General features: G+C 36.9%; 1 protein-coding gene across 5 annotated transcripts in view; it reads right to left on the reverse strand.

Moving 5' to 3' along the window:
* STAG1 (STAG1 cohesin complex component) overlaps positions 1–23134 on the reverse strand; it is a 401927-nt gene that overhangs the window by 133907 nt on the left and 244886 nt on the right. For all 5 annotated transcript variants that reach the window (XM_077991519.1, XM_015132094.3, XM_077991520.1 and 2 more), the window contains 4 exons: positions 22155–22228; positions 7331–7454; positions 3583–3681; positions 2449–2528 (listed from right to left, as the gene is read on the reverse strand). In XM_077991519.1, the coding sequence (XP_077847645.1) occupies positions 2449–2528; positions 3583–3681; positions 7331–7454; positions 22155–22228 (377 nt within the window). The remainder of the gene's footprint in view (positions 1–2448; positions 2529–3582; positions 3682–7330; positions 7455–22154; positions 22229–23134) is intronic.

Genomic DNA, 23134 nt, shown 5'->3' on the forward strand with positions numbered 1-23134 from the left:
GCACTCCAGTCTGGGTGACAGAGTAAGGCTCTGTCTCCAAAAAAAAAAAAAAAGGTATTTTACAAAGGGAATACAAGACTACAACCTTGATTTTGAAGTTGGAAAAGGACAAGAAAAAAATGTCAAATTTACTCATCAACACGAACGTAAAATCCTAAGATATTAAATATAATACTGCATTTAAATAAAACAAAATATATCATGTTAAAAAATTTATTCTAGCAATGCAATAGTGTTTACCATTAGACAAGTCTATTAATTTAACTTAGGCACGTAAATGAAACAAAAACCCCAGAAAACTCAGAATGCAAAGGAGCTTCTATCATATTAAAATCTATGACAGAAACAAATAATTTTAAATGATTTCCTAGGACAAGAACGGGAATAGCTATCAGTGACACTGTTACAGTGCTGAAGGTGCTGTCTATGCAATCAGACAAGAGAATGAAATAAAAGTTACAAGGTTAGAAAAGGGAGAGACAGGTCAGGCATGGTGGCTCATATCTGTAATCCCAGCACTTTAGGAGGTCCAGGTGGGTGGATCACTTGAGGTCAGGGATTCGAGACCAGCCTGGCCAACATGGTGAAACTCCGTCTCTACTAAAAATATAAAAATTAGCTGGGCTTGGTGGCATGTGCCTGTAATCCCGGCTACTTGGGAGGCTGAGGCAGGACAATCGCTTGAACCAAGAGGTGGAGGTTGTAAGCTGAGACCACGCCACCGCATTCTAGACTGCGCAACAGAGCAAGACTCTGTCTCAAAAAAAAAAAAAAAAAAAAAAAAAAAAAGGAAAAGGAAGAGACAAAACTGAACTGAAACTGTTTGCAGGTTATATGATAATCTACATACTAAAATCAACAAAATCAACAAACTACTAGAATGCATTTTGGAACTCAGAACCTAAGAGTTCAAATAGGGTCCACATACTAGACCAACACAAAAATTAAAGGTTCTCTTCCTCAGCAATAACCAAGCAGAAAATACTAAATACTATTCTAACAAAAATAGCATAAGGTATTTCAGAATTAACTTACTAAATAATGCACAACCTCTATGAGAAAATTAAACCCATTAAGACCTAATGATATTTAAAAAAAGAAATCCAGCTGGGCATGGAGGTATATACCTGCCATCCCAGCTACTTGTGAGGCTAAGAAAAGAGGATCACCTCAGTTCAGGAGTTAGCAGTTTTAATGTGCCATGATCACATCTGTTAATATACTCCAGCACAAGCAATACAGTAAGAATTCTTCTCTTTAAAAAAGAGGAGAATTCCAGCATGTTCATGCATAAGTGATATAACATAACAAAGCACTTTAAACTCTCCTAAATTTATCATAAAAGTCAATGGAGTTCCAATATTCAAAATCCCAGGCAGGGTTTTTGAGGCACTTGACAAGTATATTTTTAAAATTCATATCAAACAAAAAGCAGCCATAAGAAGGTAAGTAGATTTTGAAAAAAAAGACAAAGAGGAGAAAACGACCCCATATTTAGAACATGTATTATAAAGCCACAATAATAAAGAGCACAGTGTTAGAGCCAAAATGTAAAAGGATTTCAAACAACAGTAGATCCCCGCATAGATATTTAGTTCGTGATAGATGTACCATCACAAAATAGGAAGAGGAGGATTTGTTATGTAAGACTTTGCTAGGATATATTCTCTCACATAGATTCTATCTAGTTTTTAGTCAAACCCGTAGAAATACAGCTATAACATTTCTATTTTGAAATCTCTATCATATTAGTGAGACTATTTAATTGCTTTATTTTTTTCTTCTATATAATTCCAAAAAAAAGCCTATTTGGGAAACTGTCCCTTTGAGGGTTCTTCCTTTTGCAGCCTTCTTTCTCTCTGAGTCATTCATTCATTCTTTCATTCATTTATTTTTGATACAGGGTCCTGCTATATCATCTATGCTGGAATGCAGTGGCTCCATCACGACTCACTGCAGCTTTGACCTCCTGGGCTCAAGCTACCCTCCCACCTTAGCCTCCTAAGTAGCTAGGACAACAGGCATGTGCCACCATGCCAGTTAATTTTTTTTATTATTTGTAGAGACAGGGTCTCCTCTATGTTGCCCAGGCTGTTCTTGAACCTCTGGGCTCAAGTGATCCTCCCACCTCAGCCTCCCAAAATGCTGGGATTATAGGTAGGAGCCAACATACTGGACCTGCTTTGTTTTAAACAGAAAGGTAAGTTACATCATTGATATTTTCTCTAGGTAATTTTTATGTGGAAGAAGTAAACAATAGTTAAAATAAAAAACAAAAACAGAAAAAAAACAGAAAACACTGTTTTAAATCTAATCTTAAAACGTAGAAGTAGAACCTAAAATGATAAATACATACATAAGGACTATACATAGATAGGACATTAAAAATGCCTGGGGAAAAAGCATTAAAATATCAATAAAGTTAAAACAGTAATAGATATTACTTACTGAAGTATCAGAGTAACCAATCGAATAGCTTCCACAGCAACATCATACTCTTTATCAAGTGTCATTGACACAATGCGATCCTGAAAAAAAACGTCGTAAAACAAACCAACTATGAACAGAAAATAAGCTGGGACAGACCTAATATAATGTATTCTGGGATATATATGCAATACTAATGATCGGTTAAAGAAAAAGCTTTACTCTTGAAACTGCAGTATCATAGTCCTACTCACACAAAGGGGATATTAGTATAAATGTTTGTAATTTAAAACCTTTCTCAACAATTGCTATTCCCTAAACCCTGTATCAGGTAAGCCTTAACTTACAAAATTACTATCTTTATAAAAAGCTGTAAAGAAAATTAAGCAGGTGAACCTTCTTCCAAAGGTAATAAATAAGAACTCATGGTAATATCTTTTGTAAAGCAGAGATTCACTTATCTATTTCATATGAGTTTATTTAAAGAACATGTAGTAAAAGCAGGGGTCCCCAAGCCTGGTCTGTAGCCTGTTAGGAACTGGGCCACGCAGCAAGGGGTGAGTGGCAGGTGAGCAAGTGAGCCAGCGAAGTTGTTTCATCTGTATTTACAGCTATTCTCCATCACTCCCACTACCGCCTGAACTCCATCTCTTGTCACATCAGCAGTGGCATTAGATTTTCAATAGGAACAACAGGAACATGAACCCTATTGTGAACTGTGCATGCAAGGGATCTGCGTTGTGTGCTCCTTATGAGAATCTAATGCCTGATGATCTGTTACTGTCTCCCATTACCCCTAGATGGGACCATCTAGTTGCAGGAAAACAAGTTCAGGGCTGCAATGATTGTGCAAACATATACATTGTGGTGAGTTGTATAACTGTTTCATTACATATTACAATGTAATAACAGAAATACAGTGCCCAATAAATGTAATGCACTTGAATCATCCTGAAACCATCCCCTCAACCCCCACCTCGGTCCATGGAAAAAACTGTCTTCCATGAAACTGGTCCCTGGTGCCAAAAAGGCTGGGGACTGCTGTAATAAAGAATATGAACTAAACACTTATATGATAATGTAATTTGCTAAACTAGCTGTAACTAGCATTTGTAAAGAGAAAAATTAAATAAGCTTATCATTCTTGATGCTTACCTTGAATCGGTTAGTGAATAGTTCCAATTTGGGGAATAATTCTCTATTGGTATACAGACTCTGTAGAGCTTTCAAACACTTCAGCCTGACTTCCCCTTGCTTCAGAAATACAAATAAAAGCACAACATAAGGAATCAATTCCACACCACAGTTTTCAAGTCTATATGAGGACTAAAATTTAGCTTAACCATTCAACTAACTGCATATTCTAACAACACAGGATGAGACTGAAGAATTGTATAGTGTGTGTTGCCCTTATATGTAAAAAAAAAAAAAAAAAAAAGCACTGAAAACACCTTAGTTACTTGAGAGTAAGTTATGCCTATTTCAAGTATTTATCAACTCTGACTCAACATGTAGTATATCCCACATCATCCAGAGGCACAGAGAGAGAATTTTAAACCTATAATTAGGGAAAAGTATGTTTATTTGCCCTTTATGTAATTATTGAATAATCCCATGGAAAAACCTGATTTTTATACTAAAAGGTCATCATTTATTCATGCAACAAATATTTACTGGATTCATTTTATATTCCAGGGACAGCAGTCAGGAAAACAGAAATAACACAATGTTTAAAACAGAGGCAAAATGACACAGTGAAGAGTCCTAGGAGTGCTATTTATTGGTGGAATGTCTTTAATAAAGTCATTAACTTGGAGTACACGATGATGGTGACCAAAATGCATTCAGGATCACCTAGAAATCTAGACAAGTCTCTCAAAAGATTTAAAGGGGATTAGTTTCTATCCTCTAAAAGAAGCTATGTGCTGTAACAGTAGGAGTCCAAGTTCTGGAATCAGACACAACTAAATTTTAGTTCCAATTTATATAATTTATTAGCTACATGTAAGATAAGTATATTAAGTATATTATTAATCACTCTGATACTCAGGTTTCTCATTTATAAAATTATTGTAGGGATTAAGTGCAGAGATAAGCTGGCAGAAGTTTTACCAACCAGCTCTGAGGAACAGGATTCTGAATTGTTCTATTTGCAAATTTATTTAATGTAAATAGTGCCTTCATAGCCAATATTATCAATGAGATGTCAATGAACTCATTTATGAAAAGAGATGCATAATCACTCTTTCGTAAGCTGACTGAAGCCTACACTAGCATACCATGAGATGTGCTATGTGATGATGTAATACTTGTTGGTAAGTCACTAGCACATAAGGGAAAGCTGAAGTGCCTGTGGCAGGTGCTGCTGATGCCCTGTCCAGGTCCCCTTTACTGGGCTAATTCTTCAGCGTCCGCCTGTGTTAACTGCTAATGGTTCAATATCTCTATCTTTCTCTGGAGAATGGATCACAGTTTACTAGAACTACCCAGCGCATAGATCCGTAGGAGGTTATGCTCCATCTTTCCTCTCCCAACCACTCCCCTTCTCTTGCCCAGGTTGAGGCCCATAGCCAGTAAAGAAAGATATAAGTGTAAAACAGCCCAGCCTCCTTGCTTCTGGACAGGATATCTTCTAAGGTACAATTTACTCTTCAAACCTCCCTGTGAGATCAAGCTGAGATTAGACTTCTCCTGAAACCACATTTTCATTAGTCTGTTTCCTGCTTTGTCATATTTTCCTCACTTTTTTATAGGTTCCTGTTGTTTTTTGTTTGTTTGTTTGTTTGTTTGAGGCAGAGTCTTGCTCTGTCACCCAGGCTGGAGTACAGTGGTGCAATCTCGGCTCACTGCAACCTCTGCCTCCTGGGTTCAAGTGATTCTCTTGTGTCAGCCTCCCGAGTAGCTGAAATTACAGGTGCCCACCACGTCTGGCTAAGTTTTCTATTTTCAGCAGAGACAGGGTTTTGCCATGCTGGTCTTGAACTCCTGACCTCAGGTGATCTGTCTGTCTCTGCCTCCCAAAATGCTGAGATTACAGGTGTGAGCCATCATGCCCAGCCAATAGGTTACTCTTAAGAGTACAAACCTCGAAATATCATGAGCACAAAAGTCCCCAACTCAGGCTTGGCATCCAGGGAATGTGACCTATGATAGTTGGAACCAAGAGTGGTCCTGGGAATCAAGACTTCAATAATGGGATTCTGGGATTGGATTATTGAAGGCTGGATTGCTATTAGGTAAGACCCAATGGTAGTAGATGAAGTACTGATAGTTCCTGATGTAGGATAGCAGTTTGTTAGGATTTTCACTTTTACTTGAAAGGGGATGTGCATTAACTTGTGAAACATTTCTACACTGGAGGGAGCAGGGCAAACAGTAACTGCAAAAACTGTGAAATTGTGTGGCTATTGCTGAGTGTCACTGAAAGGTTAAAGAGAAAATCACAGTGCCAGGCTGCTTCATCACCAGTTCAAAGCCAAGTATTGCCTCTTTGGAAACATTTATCTCCTTTAGAGAGAGAACTAATGCTACTAAAGACCAAGCCTAGCATTAAATTGTAAGTGTGGCAGAATTTAAGAACTCTGAATCCCAGGCAAGCCTCTTATGTCTAAATAAGAGTTATGATATGAAAAAAGTAAAGTCTAAAGGATATCTGGGTAGATGCAGTGAGAATCTTGAACTCCCCATTTCCTCTGAATTTGTAGGCCTGAAAATACGGCTCATGCCCACTTGTTAGAGGACAATATGTTTCCTCCTTACTCCATCCTTTGCTGAAAGACTACATGGAAGCCTCAAGTAAGGCAGGTGCCTATAGGACAATGCTAGTAGCCCTTGTCCTGATATAATACACAGACCTTCCTCCTGGTCATCAGACTAAGGACAAATCTCAGCACAGACCAAATGGAGAATTTGGCTCCCAGCAGCAATGGAGATATGAAGATCCCAGAATAGCAGAGATAACATAGCTTCTCCTGACCATCACAGTCAAGGGGGGTGGGAACATAATAATTGTAATAGGCAATAATTAAAGGGCAGCCCATAGGGATCTATGGAACTGGCTCACTGAATATGGTATTCTAGGAGGCAAGATAGGTGGAAAGCAAACAAAAGTATTATGTAACATATATAATCAAAGGATCAACAATGGATGAGCAAAAGGCTGATGATGGCTGTTCCTCTGTAAAGTCACCACAGGAACTTCTTAACAATTAAATAAGGTAGTATCCATGAAAATACTTCAGAAAACTGTAAAATAACTTATAATGGGAATGAAAATTCCAGTTGCTTTTATGGTAACTGCTCTACTTTGGGGCTTTAATATACTCTAATAGTATTTCTATTACAGTACCTAAATGCCACACCCGGCCAAATTCCAGTAACTTATCACTCCTACCTATGGTTATTCTCAGGATTACTTATTTAGGATTACTTATATGAGGGATTCCTTTTAAAGTCAGAAGGGAGAATCAGATTTTTAGATCAAATACTCTAAAATCCAACAAATCTATTCAAGTCTGATAAAGCACTCTACTATGATATGGTCCTAGAAAATTAAAAAAAAAAAAAAAGCCTGGTTTTTATATATTAAGAAAAAAAGAATTCTCCTTTGATTCTGAATTAGAAAAAGAATATAACGATTTTCTTTCTCCGAAAACTTGATATATACCAGGTTGTCAAACTTGGTTCAAGGCAATATTGTAACTAAATAAGATAGGGTCTTCACCTGTGGGCAAATGCTTCAAGTTTCATCAGAATCATCAAGTAAATAGTTATTCAGCTGCATCATCATAAAATTTCCATATGATTACAACTCCTGAAAAATCAACTGCTGTCAATTTGATTCCTAGCATTTTAGTACTGAGACAAGCATAACTTCCATCAAAGTTAGAACAGAGTAACTTACCCTGTCATGAAGAGTCCAGCCAACATATTTTAGGTAACTGTCATTTAGGAAGGCATCACTATACATTTTCATCCAGACTCCAATTTCTTCAATACAAATGGCTCTAATTTCAGCTATAGCATCACTAGAGAGGGAGAGAGAGAGAGAGAAATAAGACAATCTCGAATTAATATACAAAGCTAGAATGCATTCATACTCACTTTCCATAAGCAATAAATATTTCTAATGCTGTTTGTATATATTTGCATTCTGAATGGCCTCCAACTTAAGTATCTTCTGTTTTTCATGTTTTCTATAAAATAAACACTACTAATACCAAACTGGGGAAAAAAGCTTCTATGAAACTATTTTGGCCCAATTACTGTTTTCACTGGGCTAGACAATGACATTTGGAGCTTTCTGAGAGCCTCACAACTATTAGAGCCAAGAAACATGTTAAACTTTCTAAGAAAATCAGAGTAAAAACATCCAAGTACAGAATAATGTTTCTCAAAAGAACTGTTAATCTTTTTTTTTAAAAAAATATTATTAAATGGAGTCTCGCTCTGTTGCCCAGGCTGGAGTGCAGTGACATGATTTTGGCTCACTGCAACTTCTGCCTCCCAGGTTCAAGTGATTCTCCTGCCTCAGCCTCCCAAGTAGCTGGGACTACAGGTGCAAGCCACCCCACCTGGGTAATTTTTGTAGTTTTAGTAGAGATGGGGTTTCATCATATTGACCAGGGTGGTCTCGAACTCCTGACCTCAAGTGATCCACCCACCTTGGTCTCCCAAAGTGCTGGAATTACAGGCATGAGCCACTGCGACCAGCCAGAATCGGGAATCTTTATAAGTTAGCACACATGTAATGAATTAAAAGAAAAAGCCCACTTTATTAAAGGCACAGGTCTTTCATCTGTAGTAATTTATTTTTTAGGCTGAGACACAGGGAAGAATAATCCACCTCTAGTCACAATGGTAACCATCTTGGTGGCAATATTGTGAAGTTATGGCAGAACAACCCCGAAAGTCAGAATTCTGGCTCACTGCCTAGATGGCTTTTCACCTCACTATAAGTAGGCATCCAATATAACCCTCCTGGGATGACTTTCTTACTCTAATATCTGTGAATTGTAAACAAATACAATGTTAACATTTTTATAATCTTTCATCACAAGGTTATTCACCTTAGCTTTAAGAAAATAGTAAGTATAATATCATAAATCCTAATTTTCTTTTGTAGATCAACCATCAAAGTTTCTGATTTACCATTCACAAATGTTAAAATTTTAAGTAATTTTTAATTATCCAATTTACAAAAGGCAATAATCTATCATTTTAGCTAAAATTTTAATGATAATTAAGGCACTTCTCTTTGGTGATAAAATTCCTTGCTCTAAGTCTCAGTTCTCTCTTGGCTCCTGTCATTGCTTGAGGATAAAAATGGGGAAAACATTCTCTTCCCAAGCCATACTGCCAATTACAACCTTTAGTTTTCCTACATTTTTTGATAGTATCTCTTTCTCATGGAGAGGTTGTATAACATAGTAGCTAAAAGTACAGGCTCTGGAGAAAAACATCCTGAGTTCAAATCCTGGTTCTGCTATTTACTAGCTGTGTGACCTTGGGCAATTCCCTTTTTCTTAGGTTTCCTCATCTCTAAAATAGTTGTAATAGTACCACCTAGCTCACAGTTACTACGAAAATAAAATCACTTAATACAAATAAAAGATTTAGAATTGTACTTGGCATCCATTAATCCTTCCATTAAATGTTGGCTATTATAATCTTTCACTTTAGTTTCATCAATCTAGACATTTATAATGAATATAGTATAAAAAGCAGCTCTACTGGCCGGGCACAGTGGCTCACGCCTGTAATCCTAGCACTTTGGGAGGCTGAGGTGGGCGGGTCACGAGATCGAGACCATCCTGGCTAATATGGTGAAACTCCGTTTCTACTAAAAATACAAAAAATTAGCTGGCATGGTGGTGCGCCCCTGTAGTCCCAACTACTTGGGAGGCTGAGGCAGGAGAATCATTTGAATCCCGGGAGGCGGAGGCTGCAGTGAGCTGAGATCATGCCACTGCACTCCAGCCTGGGTGACAGAACGAGATTCTGTCTCCCAAAAAAAAAAAAAAAAAAAAGCAGCTCTACTATAAACTGTGAGGTGTTCCTAGACCTACATAATACTGAACACGTGTGGGACAAGAATATTTCTTTTTTCAGACAAAAAATTTCAGACATAAAACAAGGCACAGAGAACTATATAATGAATAACTGCATATCCACTGCTCAGCTAAGAAATGTAATACAGTTAAAAATTCCTATATACCTCTGATACATCTCCCTTCCCAAGAGTAAATGACCGCCCTTGATTCAGTGAATATCAATTCTATCTCTGTTTAATGTCATATGTATTGTTTTACATAAATATTATCCTGTAGGCATCCTTCTCCAACTTGCTTTTTTCACAAATCATATTCTGCAATTTATGCATACTGGTTTATAAAGCTCTGATGTTTTAATTTTAGCCAATGTCCACTCTTTCTTTCTATAAACATATTATAAATTATATATTATCTTACTAATAGAAATTTAAGTTGTTTCCAAGGTTTTGCTTTTACTAACAATGATTCCGTGAATATTCTTGTATGCTTCTCCCTGTGAAGGGAGTTTCCCTAGAGCAGTGTTTTTAAAATACTGCATTGGGACCCATTAGCACATTATAAAATTGATTCAGTGAGTGGCAACAAACACATAAAAGTATATGGGACAGAAAATACCAAAATGCTCCACATGTAGTAGGCAAGTAAGTATTCTTTCTTGAAGCTACTGTGTACCTAATGTAGGACATAGTCAACATCTGTGAGACACTGTTTTGATACCTACAAGTGAAATTATTGGGTGAGAAGCAATGCACATCTTCAACTTTATTAGATATTTAAAAATGTCTAAATCAGTGTTTCATATCCTTGCCTGACACTTGGTATTATCCTACTATTTAAAAATTTCCATCTCTGAGCTACAGCTTTGTACACTTTTGTTTTCTATTGGGATGTCCAAACAAAAACAAGTTAACAGTAGCAAAAATAAAACTCCCCTCAAAAATCAAAACAACTATAAAATATATCTATAAAACACCCAAATCATATCATTTTAGCTCTTTCAGTCCTACCAAGTAGTATTTCCTCCAAGGATCCATTACATTTTTCCTCTGCTATACTACCCTTGTAAAAGTCAATTCTATAAAAACCAGGCTAAGTCTTATTACACAATTTCATGGAAGCAGGATGAGGACAAAATCAATAGGCACAGCATGCTGATTAAAACTTAGTGACTATCGAGTATGGTAACTGCACATATACACAGTGAAATCATTCTTCCATCTAACTTTTCCATCTAACTCTTAGAGTTAGGTTAATTCTTAGAATTAACACTAATACTGAGATTATGAATGACTGTTTGCAACAGGCTAGAGAACATCAAGTCTTATCTTTACATCTTCAGCAGGGAAATCCTGTTCAAAACATTTTTTACACCCATCTCTACATCGATGCCTAATTTCTAATGTCTTTGTTGTTTCACCGACTAGACTACCGAACAGCTTATGTTCTCAGAACACAGGTTCTCTATATGCAATGCCAAATTTTTTTTTTTTTTTAATTTCTGCTAAAAAAAAAAAAAAAAAAAAGTTACAAGTGCAGAACGTGCAGGTTTGTTACACAGGTACACATGTGCCATGGTGGTTTGCTGCACCTACTGACCCATCTTCTAAGTTTCCTCCCCTCACCCCCAACTCCCAACAGGCCCTGGTGTGTGCTGTTCCCGTGTGTCCATGTGTTCTCAATGTTCAGCTCCCACTTAAGAGTGAAAACATATGGTGTTTGGTTTTCTGTTCCTGTGTTAGTTTGCTGAGGATAATGGCTTCCAGCTTCATCCATGTCCTTGGAAAGGACATGATCTCACTCCTTTTTACAGCTGCATCGTATTCCATGAACTATATATACCACATTTGCTTTATCTAGTCTATCACTGATGGACATTTGGGTTGGTTTCACATTGCCAGTATTTTCATACCACATGTTTTCTAGGAATCCCAGTCCTTGTCTACTTCAGATGCCAGTCCAATCCTTCTCATCTTAACTTTAAAAATGTAAATATCCTTTTCTAGATTTGCAATTTGACAATGTGTGGCCAGAGAGCCTATTCTGTAGCTAGAAAAACTCCCTAGATGACTTGTCTCCTCTTTGGGTTCTAGTGCTCCAATCCACTTTGACTGCTGACACCACCCTGATAGATCATAATACATAATATATACATGTGAATAATCACATACGACACAGTAAAATTACAACTCTTGTGGTAGTTTTGAAGGATGTCCATAAATTCTTTGCTCCTTTCATTCCCCCCTTTTCTTGAGTGTGGGTATACTACGTAAAGTATCTGTGGTGAATATAATGTAGTAGAAATGAAGAATTCTGACTCCTGAGGCTAAGAGACTGTTTTGTTCTCTCTGTGATCACTCTCTCTGGCGAAGCCACCGGCTATGTCTTGATGCCATTCAAGGTGCTCTATGGAAAGCTCCATGTGATGAGTAACTAGAGCTTTCTGCCATCAGCCATGTAAGTCAGCCATTGTGGAAGCAGAACCTACAACCCCAGCCAAGTCCTCAGATGACCTGGAGGATGCTTTGATTGTAATCTTATGAGAGATCTAAGCTAGAACCAGCTAGCTGGGCTACTCCCAAATTCCTGACCCATAGAAATTATGAGATAAATGTTTTTTGTTTTTTGAGACAGAGTCTCACTCTGTCACTCAGACTGGAGTGCAGTGGCATGATCTCGGCTCACTGCAACCTCCACCTCCTGGGTTCAAGTGATTCTCCTGCCTCAGCCTCCCGAGTAGCTGGGACTATAGGCATGCACCACTGCATCTGGCTAATTTTTGTATTTTCAATAGAGACAGGGTTACGTCATGTTAGCCAAGCGGGTCTCAAACTCCTGACCTCAGTTGATACAACCACCTCGGCCTCCCACACGGCTGGGATTACAGGCATGAGCCACTGCCCCCAGCCTGAGATAAATGTTTGACACCACCAAGTTTGGGAGTAATTTGTTACACGGCAAAAGATAATTAAAATTTTTAGTTTTCATTATTATTAAAGGCTCTTACAAATATAATCATAACCAATCAACTTATAGAATTAGTTCTTTAGTCCAAATAGCTCAAGTGCATCAGCACCTACACGTTTGTGGTTATCCCTATGTCTATAATACCCTGAATTCTACTCTGATTACCTACACTGATTATTCTTTCATGCTCTAGTGAAGTCTCAGTTCTGTGATTGCTATTATTACTCAACATTTGCTTTCTTGCTCTCCAGGAACTAATAGTATATTCAAGGAGATGCAGTATAAAATAAAAGTGCAGTATAATTCTAAATATCCCTGACTTGATTACAATATATCTTTTGACATAAACATATTTCCTCATACATAAGAGTCCTCCAATTTTTATGTTTTCATATTAAATTTATTTTTAAACAACTAATCTCTATTTCCAATAGCCTCACCCTATTTAAGAAAGATGTCTAACTGAGGCATTTGGGAGCATCCAAAGCAAAGAGTAATGCAGGGGTGTAAAAAATAGTAAGAGGAAAGGAATAAAGACAATCATAAGACAGACTAATTTTTACAACATCCTAGCATTTAGGCCTTGAAATGAAAAACTAAACATGAAGGCTTTACTTGAAAACTCAAAGAAAGAAAAGGAACTATAGAAGAATAATTCAGGTGCAATTCTATTAATCCTTTGTTGTATTTTTTTACAGCATATGCTTGTTGTATTATTTTGTATTTTGTATTATTGCATTTTATATTGTATTTTGTATTATTTTACAACATAAAAGAATGATCATGTTTGCTTCTATGAAAAACTTACCTAATATTGATCATTACAATGTATCCTTTTGGGGAGAACATAACCCTTTAATTTGGTATCTAGACTTAAGTTTTCATTGGATTACTTTCTCAGCAGATGGAAGTTTAATTATTTTCTGCATATAACAAAATGAAGTTGAACTCCAGTGAATTTTAATTAAGTGTTTCTTGTACTACCCTTATGGATGCTTTTCCAGTAAGGATGCAGACTAAATTAAAATGACTATAACACAAATTTCAAAAACAATGCTTAGCTAATATGGATATTCTGACACTCACAATTATTGCTCATGTACAAGGAATCTCATGAGAGCTCCGGAGGGAGAAATAATTATGGGCCAAAAAAGGCACACTATCCAAATTGCAGCACCCAGTGAATTCAGGTCTCAACCAATTTTAACACTAAGATCAGGCTGGGAGGAAAAAAAAAAATCACATTTTCCAAAATAGAGCAATTATAGAGAATTTTTTGGTATGAAATAGCCTAGTGAGAAAGAAATAGCTGAAAGAATTACAGAAAAGTCATACTGTTTCCTTTATTAGACTAAGAACTTGAGAACAGAGATCCTAACTTACAATAAGATGATTAAAATAAATACTACCTTAGTGAGTGCTGAATGTTAGTAAGTAGTGTTACAGAAAACACAGAAGCATGTAAAATGGAGAGGAGAGAAGGTGGTCAAGGAAGGCTTTTGAAAGGTAGTAAGGTGTAAGTGTAAACCTGAAGAGCTGAAACTGTCTTGTTTACAAATTAAATACAAATATTTCATTTATTATTTCAGGCTGACTAGAGTTATTTAATTTTAGATTTAATTTAATTTTATTTTATTTTTTGAGATGGAATCTCACTACCATCACCCAGGCTGGAATGCAGTGGCACAATCTTGGCTCACTGCAACCTCCACCTCCCAGGATCAAGCGATTCTCCTGCCTCAGCCTCCTGAGTAGCTGGGATTACAGGCACGGACCATCACACCCTGTTTTTTTGTATTATTAGTAGAGACAGGGTTTTGCCATGTTGGCCAGGCTGGTCTCGAACTCCTGACCTCAAGCGATCCTCCCAAAGTGCTGGGATTACAGGTGTAAGCTACCGCACCTGATTGCTAGAGTTATTTTAGATGTATTGAAAATGCAGCAAGTTTATAAAACTATTTTTCATCTCATTTTTGTTGCTTAATAATAAGTAAAAACAGTGGCAAAGTACACAAAAAGACACTGCATCACTAAGAGTCTCACACAGAGAAGGTGATATGGCTATCTGTTACCCTGCATTACACCTTAATATTTTACTATTAACAAAATTTTAGGCTTTAATAAAATTAAAAATCAAACATCAAAGATACATTAGCTTTCAAAGAAAAATATCCTCTACTTAATATTTACATTTTAACTAGCAACCTGACCCCCACATTAGATCAAAGATGAAACATTAGGAAGAAGATTTAAATAATGGAATAACAGTTTGTTCAGAATAAATCCTATTATGGTATTGTATAAGAACTGCTCTGAAAGCATGATTCTGAAAGGTTTCATTGTAATATAAAACAATGAAAAGACTCAACTAGTCTTAAAGACATCTGTTTTTCATCTTCTCAAAAGTACTTAAATCTGTCCTCTGATTAAGTTTGTCCTTACGGTCTAATGACTTGGTTATTCTTTTACCATCACTGAAATAACAGTCTTTCTGGTTGCTTTTATAACTTTGCCTTCATCTTTAATGGTTTTCATTTTCACTATGGTATGTCTAGATGTATAATATATTTCTTAACATACTCAGCACTCATTAAGTTTTTTTAATCTGAAGTTTCTGTTTAATTTTATAACATTGTACTCATTAGTACTACTTCTCTCTAATACATTTCTTTCTATGTATCTATTTTTTTAGACATGGGGTCTTGCTCTGTCATTCAGACTGGAGTGCAGTGGCTTGATCATAACTCACGGCACCCTGGAACTCCTGGGCTCAAGCAGTCCTCCCATCTCATCCTCCTGTGTAGCTAGTACTACAGGTGCACACCACCATGATCAAGGGTTTCTCTCGTTTTCTGAAACTTGTTTTTAAAGGACCGACAAAGTGTCTGACACTACCCTTCCCATATCAGAAAGGTCCGTCCATATCTTTTTATCCCTTTATTACTGTGCTCTGGGTAAATTCCTCAGTATTACATTCTAATTCACTGTCTCCTCAACATTCTAAAATATATCCTGTTTATTAAATATGAATTTGTGAGTGTTTTTCACATTCAGTATTTTGTGTTTTTACATCCCCTGGTTCTTATTATTTGTCATTTATTTGTTGAAGAAACTGATCATTTGGTCTGAGGTACAGTTTCCCAAATTCTAGACTTAAGCAATACCACAAGGATTCAGTCAGAAAACACATTCTTCTGGCCTCCATACTTACTGTAAATGATTACTTAGATCTAGCAGCATACAGATTAAAATCCAATTTGTTGGCTGGGTGCGGTGGCTCACACTTGTAATCCCAGCACTTTGGGAGCTCGAGGCAGAAAGATCACCTGAGGACAGGAGTTCAAGACCAGCCAGGCCAACATGGTGAAACCCTGTCTCTATTAAAAATAGAAAATTAGCTGAGGAAGGTGGCGCACACCTGTAATCCCAGCTACTCAGGAGGCTGAAGCAGGAGAATCACCTGAATCCAGCAGGCGGGGGCTGCAATCAGCCAAGATCACACCACTGCACTCCAGCCTAGGCGACAGAGCAAGACTCTGTCTCAAGAACAAAACAAAACAAAAAAACAAAAAAATCAAATTTGTTGGAAGTGGATGGCGGTAAATGGGACACAAAGTGGTAACTTAAAGTGCCATCTCTGCATAGTACCTACTACTTCCAGTACGTGCAGTAATATCTCCTATTAATCAACAATGTAGACTGAGTGATACTTATGGAAATTAATGATTAGTATCCATGGCATGCTGATCACTTTTGCTAAGTAGGTCACATTCTCAACTACACTTGTATTCTAGTTTTGAATAGTTGAGTCAGGCTGTGACAGATCCAATACCAGTTTATGCAAGGTCTGATTAAATAAAATGCAAATCAACACTGTAACAGTAAGAAATTAAATAATTGTTGTTTCTACAAGGATAATAGGTTGAAAGCTTTGTCAAGACTCAACAAAGGTGAGTCATTAAAATAAACACTGGTGTTACAGACTGACAGAAAATCAAAAAATATGGATTCTGAATTCAAGACTGCATGACAGAGCCAAGATGGACAGAATTTATGCTCTCACCTGAAAAAAGTAAATGAAAACAAAAACCAAATTGCACAAAATGATTTTTAGATGTTGGATTATCAGAGTAGAACGGTAATCTCTGAGGGAGGAAAACATAAGGTGAGCCCTAAGACTGCCCCCAGATATATACATGCCATTTAACAGTTTAAGCAGGGGAAAATTTACCTTACAAGGGACACAAAATGAAGTCCTTCAAACTGAAAGGAAATAACACGATACAATAACTAAATTCCACAGGAAAAAATGAAGAACATCAAAAATATTAACAAGAAAGTAAATTAGAAGACAGTAAGTGTATTTTCTTCTCTTAATTTTGTTAAGAGATGACTGAACACTGAAAAAATGAAGTACAGGTGGGTTAGTAACTAATGTAGACAAAATATACACGACAATAACAGCACAAAGGAAGGACAAGAAAATGAAGCTAGGCTACAGTAGTGCTTTGTGGAATATTTAGAGCTAATAAGGGGAGTTCAGAAAGGAGGAAGGATATAAAATGAATAATCTTAGTTTTCAACTTAAGAAATAATTAGGCCAGGAATGATAGTTAACGCCTAATCACAGCACTTTGGGAGGCTGAGGCTAGTGGACAGTTTGAGCCCAGGAATTTGAGACCAGCTTGGGCAACATGGTGAAAACTCGCCTCCACTAAAAATACAAAAAACTAACCAGGTATGGTAGCGTGTGCTTATAGTCCCAGCTACTCAGGAGGCTGAGGTGGGAAGATCGCCTGAGCCCAGGACGTTGAGCCTGAAGTGAGCTCTGACTGTGCCACTGCACTCACACCTGGGTGACAGAGTAAAACCCTGTCTCAAAAAAAACCAAACCAAACCAAAATGAAAAGATTAGCAAAGGATGGCTCACACCTGTAATCCCATCACTTTGGGAGGCTGAGGCGGGTGGATCACTTGAGTCCAGGAGTTGAAGACCAGCCTGGACAACAGGGCCAAACCCTGACTCTACAAAAATAACAAAAATTAGCCAGGCATAGTGATGTGTGCTTGTAGTCCCAACTACTCAGGGGGCTGAGGCGGGAGTACTGCTTGAGCCCAGGAGGTCGAGGCTGCAGTGAGCAATGATCATGACACTGCACTCCAGCTTGGACAACAACAGAGCGAGATCCTGTCTCAAAAAAAAAAAAAAAAAAGCAAATTAAAACCAAAGCAACCAGACAGAAAGAAATAATAAATACTGAAACATAAATCAAGGAAATAAAAAAGAGAAAGCCAACAAAACTACAAGTTCATTATTATTTGAAAAGATCAACAAAACTGAAACTTATAGTGAGACGGAGAAAGACAAAAAATACACAAATCACACAAGAATAAATAAGGGGGCTGCCAACCCCCCAAAAATTAAAATGACTACAAAATATTATAATATTATGCCATTAAATTTACAATTTGCATGAAATAGACATATTGCCTGAGAAATACAAATGACCAAATCTGACTCAAAAACAAAAAATCTGGCAGTGTGCAGGGCACAGTGGCTCATACCTATAATCCTAGTATTTTGGGAGGCTGAGGCACAAGGACTGCTTGAGGTCAAGAGTTCTCAACCATTCTGGGCAAAATAGAGAGCTCTAGTTTCCACAAAAAATAAAAAATTAGCCAGGTATGGTGGAGTTTGCCTGCAGTCCCAGCTACTTGGGAGCTGAGGCAGGAGAACTGCTCGAGCCCAGGAGAATGAGGCTCTAGGGAGTTGTGATTGTGCCACTGCACTCTAGCCTGGGTGACAGAGAGAGACTCTGTCTCAAGAAAATAAATTGATAAAAAACAAAACAAAATAAAAAAAAATTCAGGATACATAAAGTAAATTGAATTAGTAATTAAAACTCTTTACACAAAGAAAAGCCTGGGATCAAGGGGCTTCTCTGCTGAATTCTACCAACATAGAAATATTACCAATCCTTCATAAATTCTTTCAGAAAACAGAGCAGGAAGAACGGCTCCCAGTGTATTCTATAAGGCTAGTATTGACACTGTTACTCCTTATGAAAGTAAATGCACAAATCCTTAACAAAATACTAGCAAACTGAATCCAGCAGCATATAAAAAGGATTGTATATCATGACCATGTGGAATTTCTCCCAAAATGCAAGGTTGGTATAATATCTGAAAATCAATGAACACAATACACCATATTAATAGAATAAAAGAAAAAACCTGCATGACCACCTCATTCAAAACAGAAAAGATACAGAAAAATATCAATCCATCATGATAAAAACACCCAAAAATCAGACTAGAAGTAAATTTCCTCATCCTACTAAAGGGTATCTATACAAAACTTACAGTTGATAACATCGTGCCTAATTTCAAAGTCTGATTGTTTCCCCCTTAAGATAAGGAATAAATTAAATATTGTTAAGAGGTTAATTCTCTTCAAATTGGTTTACAGAGTCATTACATTCCCTATGATAATTTCAGAAACTTTTGTTCAAAAATCGACAAGCTGATCCTAAGATTTATATAGAAATGCAAAGAATCTATACTAGTCAAAAATTTTTTGAAAACAAAGAATAAAGTAAGACAACTTACACTACCTAATTTTAAAAGCTCGTCTAAAGCATACTCAATGCAGTTGGTTATCAGTGTAAGGATATACAGAAAATCCAAAAATAAAACCTTGTTTTTATGGTCAATTCATCTTCAAGAGAGATGGCACAGTAATTCAATTGGGGAAGGATACTTTGCCATTAAATGGTGCTAGGAAAACTGAAAATTTGTATGCAAAAAGTAGACTTCTGCCCTTATATCACATCATGTACAAAAATTTAATTAAAAATGGTTCATATGCCTTAATAGAAGAGATAGAAATAAACTTCTAAAATAAAACCCAGAAGATATCTTAGGGTTAGGCAATGTTCACAGATACCAAAAGCATGACCACAGAAGAAAAACTCACGAATTGGGCCATACAAATTGAAAACATTTGCTCTGTAAAGGTCACCATTGAGAAAATGAAAAAAAGCTATACATCTGTTAATGAACTTGTATCAAGAATACCAGCCGGGTGTGGTGGCATGAATGGCACGGTGGCTCATGTCTGTAATCCCAGCACTTTGGGAGGCCAAGGTGGGTGGATCTCTTGAGGTCAGGGGTTCAAGACCAGCCTGACAACATGGTGAAACTCTGCCTCTATTAAAAATACAAAATTAGGGCCAGGTGCGGTGCCTCGCGCCTATACTCCCAGCACTTTGGGAGGCCGAGGCAGGTGGATCACGGGGTCAGGAGATCGAGACCATCCTGGCTAACATGGTGAAACTCTGTCTCTACTAAAAATACAAAAAATTAGCCAGGTGTGGTGGCAGGTGCCTGTAGTCCCAGCAACTCGGGAGGCTGAGGCAGGAGAATGGTGTGAACCCAAGGGGCGGAGCTTGCAGTGAGCAGAGACTGCGTGACACTGCACTTTAGCCTGGGCGACAGAGTGAGACTCTATCTTTAAAAAAAAAAACAAACCCACAAAATTAGCTGGGTGTGGTGGTGCACACCTGTAATCCCAGCTACTCAGTAGGCTGAGGCAGGAGACGGAGGTTGCAGGGAGCCGAGATCGCACCATTGCACTCCAGCCCTGGCATCAAGAGCAAAACTCCATCTTATAAAAAAAAAAAAATATATATATATATATATATATATATATATATGTATGTGTATATATATATATATAAAATGTGTATTACAGCTAGCAACACATTCAATGATTAAAAAGCTCTGATTTTGTTCAGAAAAGCCAGATTCCCCTCCCCCACAAAAACCCCCAAGATATACCGTATAATTCCATTTGTATAAAATTCTAGAAAATGTAAACAAATCAGATAGCACATCAATGCTTGTTTGAGGATGATGGCAAGGCAGAATGACAGGAAGGGAGATAGAAAGGAGTTACGAAGTGCCATTAGAAAACTTGGCACGTGAATTACTTAAGGACGATGGAGAGATTCATTATCTTGGTTGTGGTGGTGGTATGTATACACATGTGTATGTATGTCAAAAATTCATCAAATTATGAACTTAAATGTGTAGTTTATTTTGTGAATTATACCTCCATAACGTTGCAGTTAAAAAAAAACAAAAAACAAAAACAAAGACTGCATGGCAGGTATACGGAAATTCTAGTTCTTTTTAAAACAAATATATTAGTAACATGTTATACACGCAGTATGTCCAAGAAAGCAGACATAAAACTCCAATCAGACAATCCATACTCAACATAAAAGCCCTGGACCTATTTCAAAAGAACATTTTGTTCTTTCGGTTAAAATGTTTAAGTTCCATTAAAATAAATTATCAAACAGATACACACACACACACACACACACACACACACACACACACACACACACACAAAGCTGCCCCTTGGTATACACAGGGATTGCTTCTAGGACTGCTCACATATAGCAAAATCCATGCATACTCAAAAATAATACAGTTGTCTCTGAGTAATCTGCATATTCAAGAAGTTAGCCCTCCACACAAACAGGTTTCATATCCCACAAATACTGTATTTTCAATCCGTGTTTAGTTGGAAACAAATGGTTTACAGGCAATTCTTGCAGTTCAAACCCATGTTGTTCAAAGGTCAGCTGTGTATGTGTGTATTTCTTTGTTTTGTTTTAGACAGGGTCTTGTTATGTCACCCAGGCTGGAGTGCAGTGGTGTAATCAAGGCTCACTGCAGCCTTGACCTCCTGGGTTCAGGCAATCCTCCCACCTCAGCCTCCCGAGTAGCTGGGACTACAAGTGCACGCTACCACAACTGGCTGATTTTTAAATTTTCTGTAGAGACGTAGTCTTGAACTCCTGGTCTCAAGTGATCTCCCCACCTTAGCCTCCCAAAGTGTTAGGACTACAGGGATGAGCCACCACATCCCACCGCTCTATATTAATTAGCCAAATATACTCTCAAATGTGTATGAAAACAGTGCTTCTATTTATTGTCTGTCTACTTACATCACATCTAATCAACAGAAGGTAACAAGTATATGTATATGATTCATTCATTCAATGTAAAATATGCTCTTTTACAATATAGTTCGTGTTTTTAAGGTTCTTGGGCTTCACAGAAAGACAAACTAAAATCATTCACAATGGAGGATGACAAAAATATTTTGCTAACAGCTTTTATTTCAATGTGTTTATCTGAAAGGAAACAAGAATGAAGATATAGTTTTTGCATTAACTGCAGGGGGTGCCCTTCTCTGTCCTCTTTTCACCCAGCTTCACATAGGTTTTTTTTTTTTTTTAATTATTAATTTGCCCATGGAACAAAATGAGTACCACAGAGCAAGAAAGTAGGGCATTTAATTTTTTAAATGTGAAAACAAGAATATCTTATTAAAGCCATATTAGTTTATGATTCTATTAATTAATATTCCATCAGTATAAATCCAAGTACATAAGCTACTTCCAACGGCCTATGTTCTGAATTTGGAAGAGTGTAACAGCGGTATGGCAGCAGTCATACAATTTCTTCTATAGTTGTAGTGTGACACTGACAGCCAAAGTTGTTTTGCAGAAAACAAAACACAAGTCATAATTAGTGAGTTTTATAGTTAGCCTGGGCCACACACATACACACACACACAAAAATCAATAAATGTTTAATTGAAAAGCCTTCAAAATTATTTTTAAAATCTCTTACCGGTATCTATGAACAAATATACCCTTAAAAATAGAGTTCATCATATTTTCGATTTCATCCTGATTTTCTTGTAGCTGAAATGAAAAAATATATATAAATTGAAATATTGGTCATTTTATTTGGAAGGAACAGTTCCAATTGTTTTTAAATCCTGGTTATTCTCATTCTGGGTAGGTTTCAACCTTTTCTCACTTGTACGACAGATGTGTGAATTACCAGTATATTTCCATTATTCCTATACATTTATATCATATTGGTTTTAGAACTTTCCACTGTCTGTCTCTAGACACAAACTTCACAATGACAAACAAGGAGTGGTGGCATAGCTAAGTGTGGTCAGATTCCTATCTCTGAAATATCATCTGCCTTAGGAACAGACCTCTTCTGTCCAAATCAGGTCCCTGGGCTTGGTTTTGCCTTTCTTGGTTGAAGAAACATCCCTAATTAACATATTTGATGTTGTAAAAGAAACTTCCTACTTCATCTAATGTATCTAAACATTACTCTGCATCTCACTAGCCTGTAACAGAGAGCAGGTCACGTTCCCAAAATAAGAGGTATAACAGAAGATAAAAAGGATCCTGGCTACTTATGGTGAAGTACAGTAACAAAATTAAAAATATCTATGGCAAAGATACGAATTTCAGGCAACAAAACTGATCAGAGTTAAAGTTTGTGTTTATTATTACTCAAAAACAACAACAGCACTGAATTACATTCAAGGTGGTATTTATTATTCTAATTTATTCTATAATTTACTGTATAGTAATATTCAGTGAAATATTTGCTTTTACTACATACATGACATGAATGTGACAATAAAATTCCCTCAGATTTATTCTTTTGCTGTATGCTTTGTTTCAGGCTTTACCAAAATAATTTTGGGAATACTTTTATAGCAAATCATTCAAATTTCTGCAACTTCCTCCAAGTGTTAAAAATTACTTTTATTGCATTTATCATATAAAAACTAATTATTT

The sequence above is a fragment of the Macaca mulatta genome, chromosome 2 (assembly GCF_049350105.2).
Source record: "Macaca mulatta isolate MMU2019108-1 chromosome 2, T2T-MMU8v2.0, whole genome shotgun sequence".
Taxonomy (NCBI): Eukaryota; Metazoa; Chordata; class Mammalia; order Primates; family Cercopithecidae; genus Macaca; species Macaca mulatta.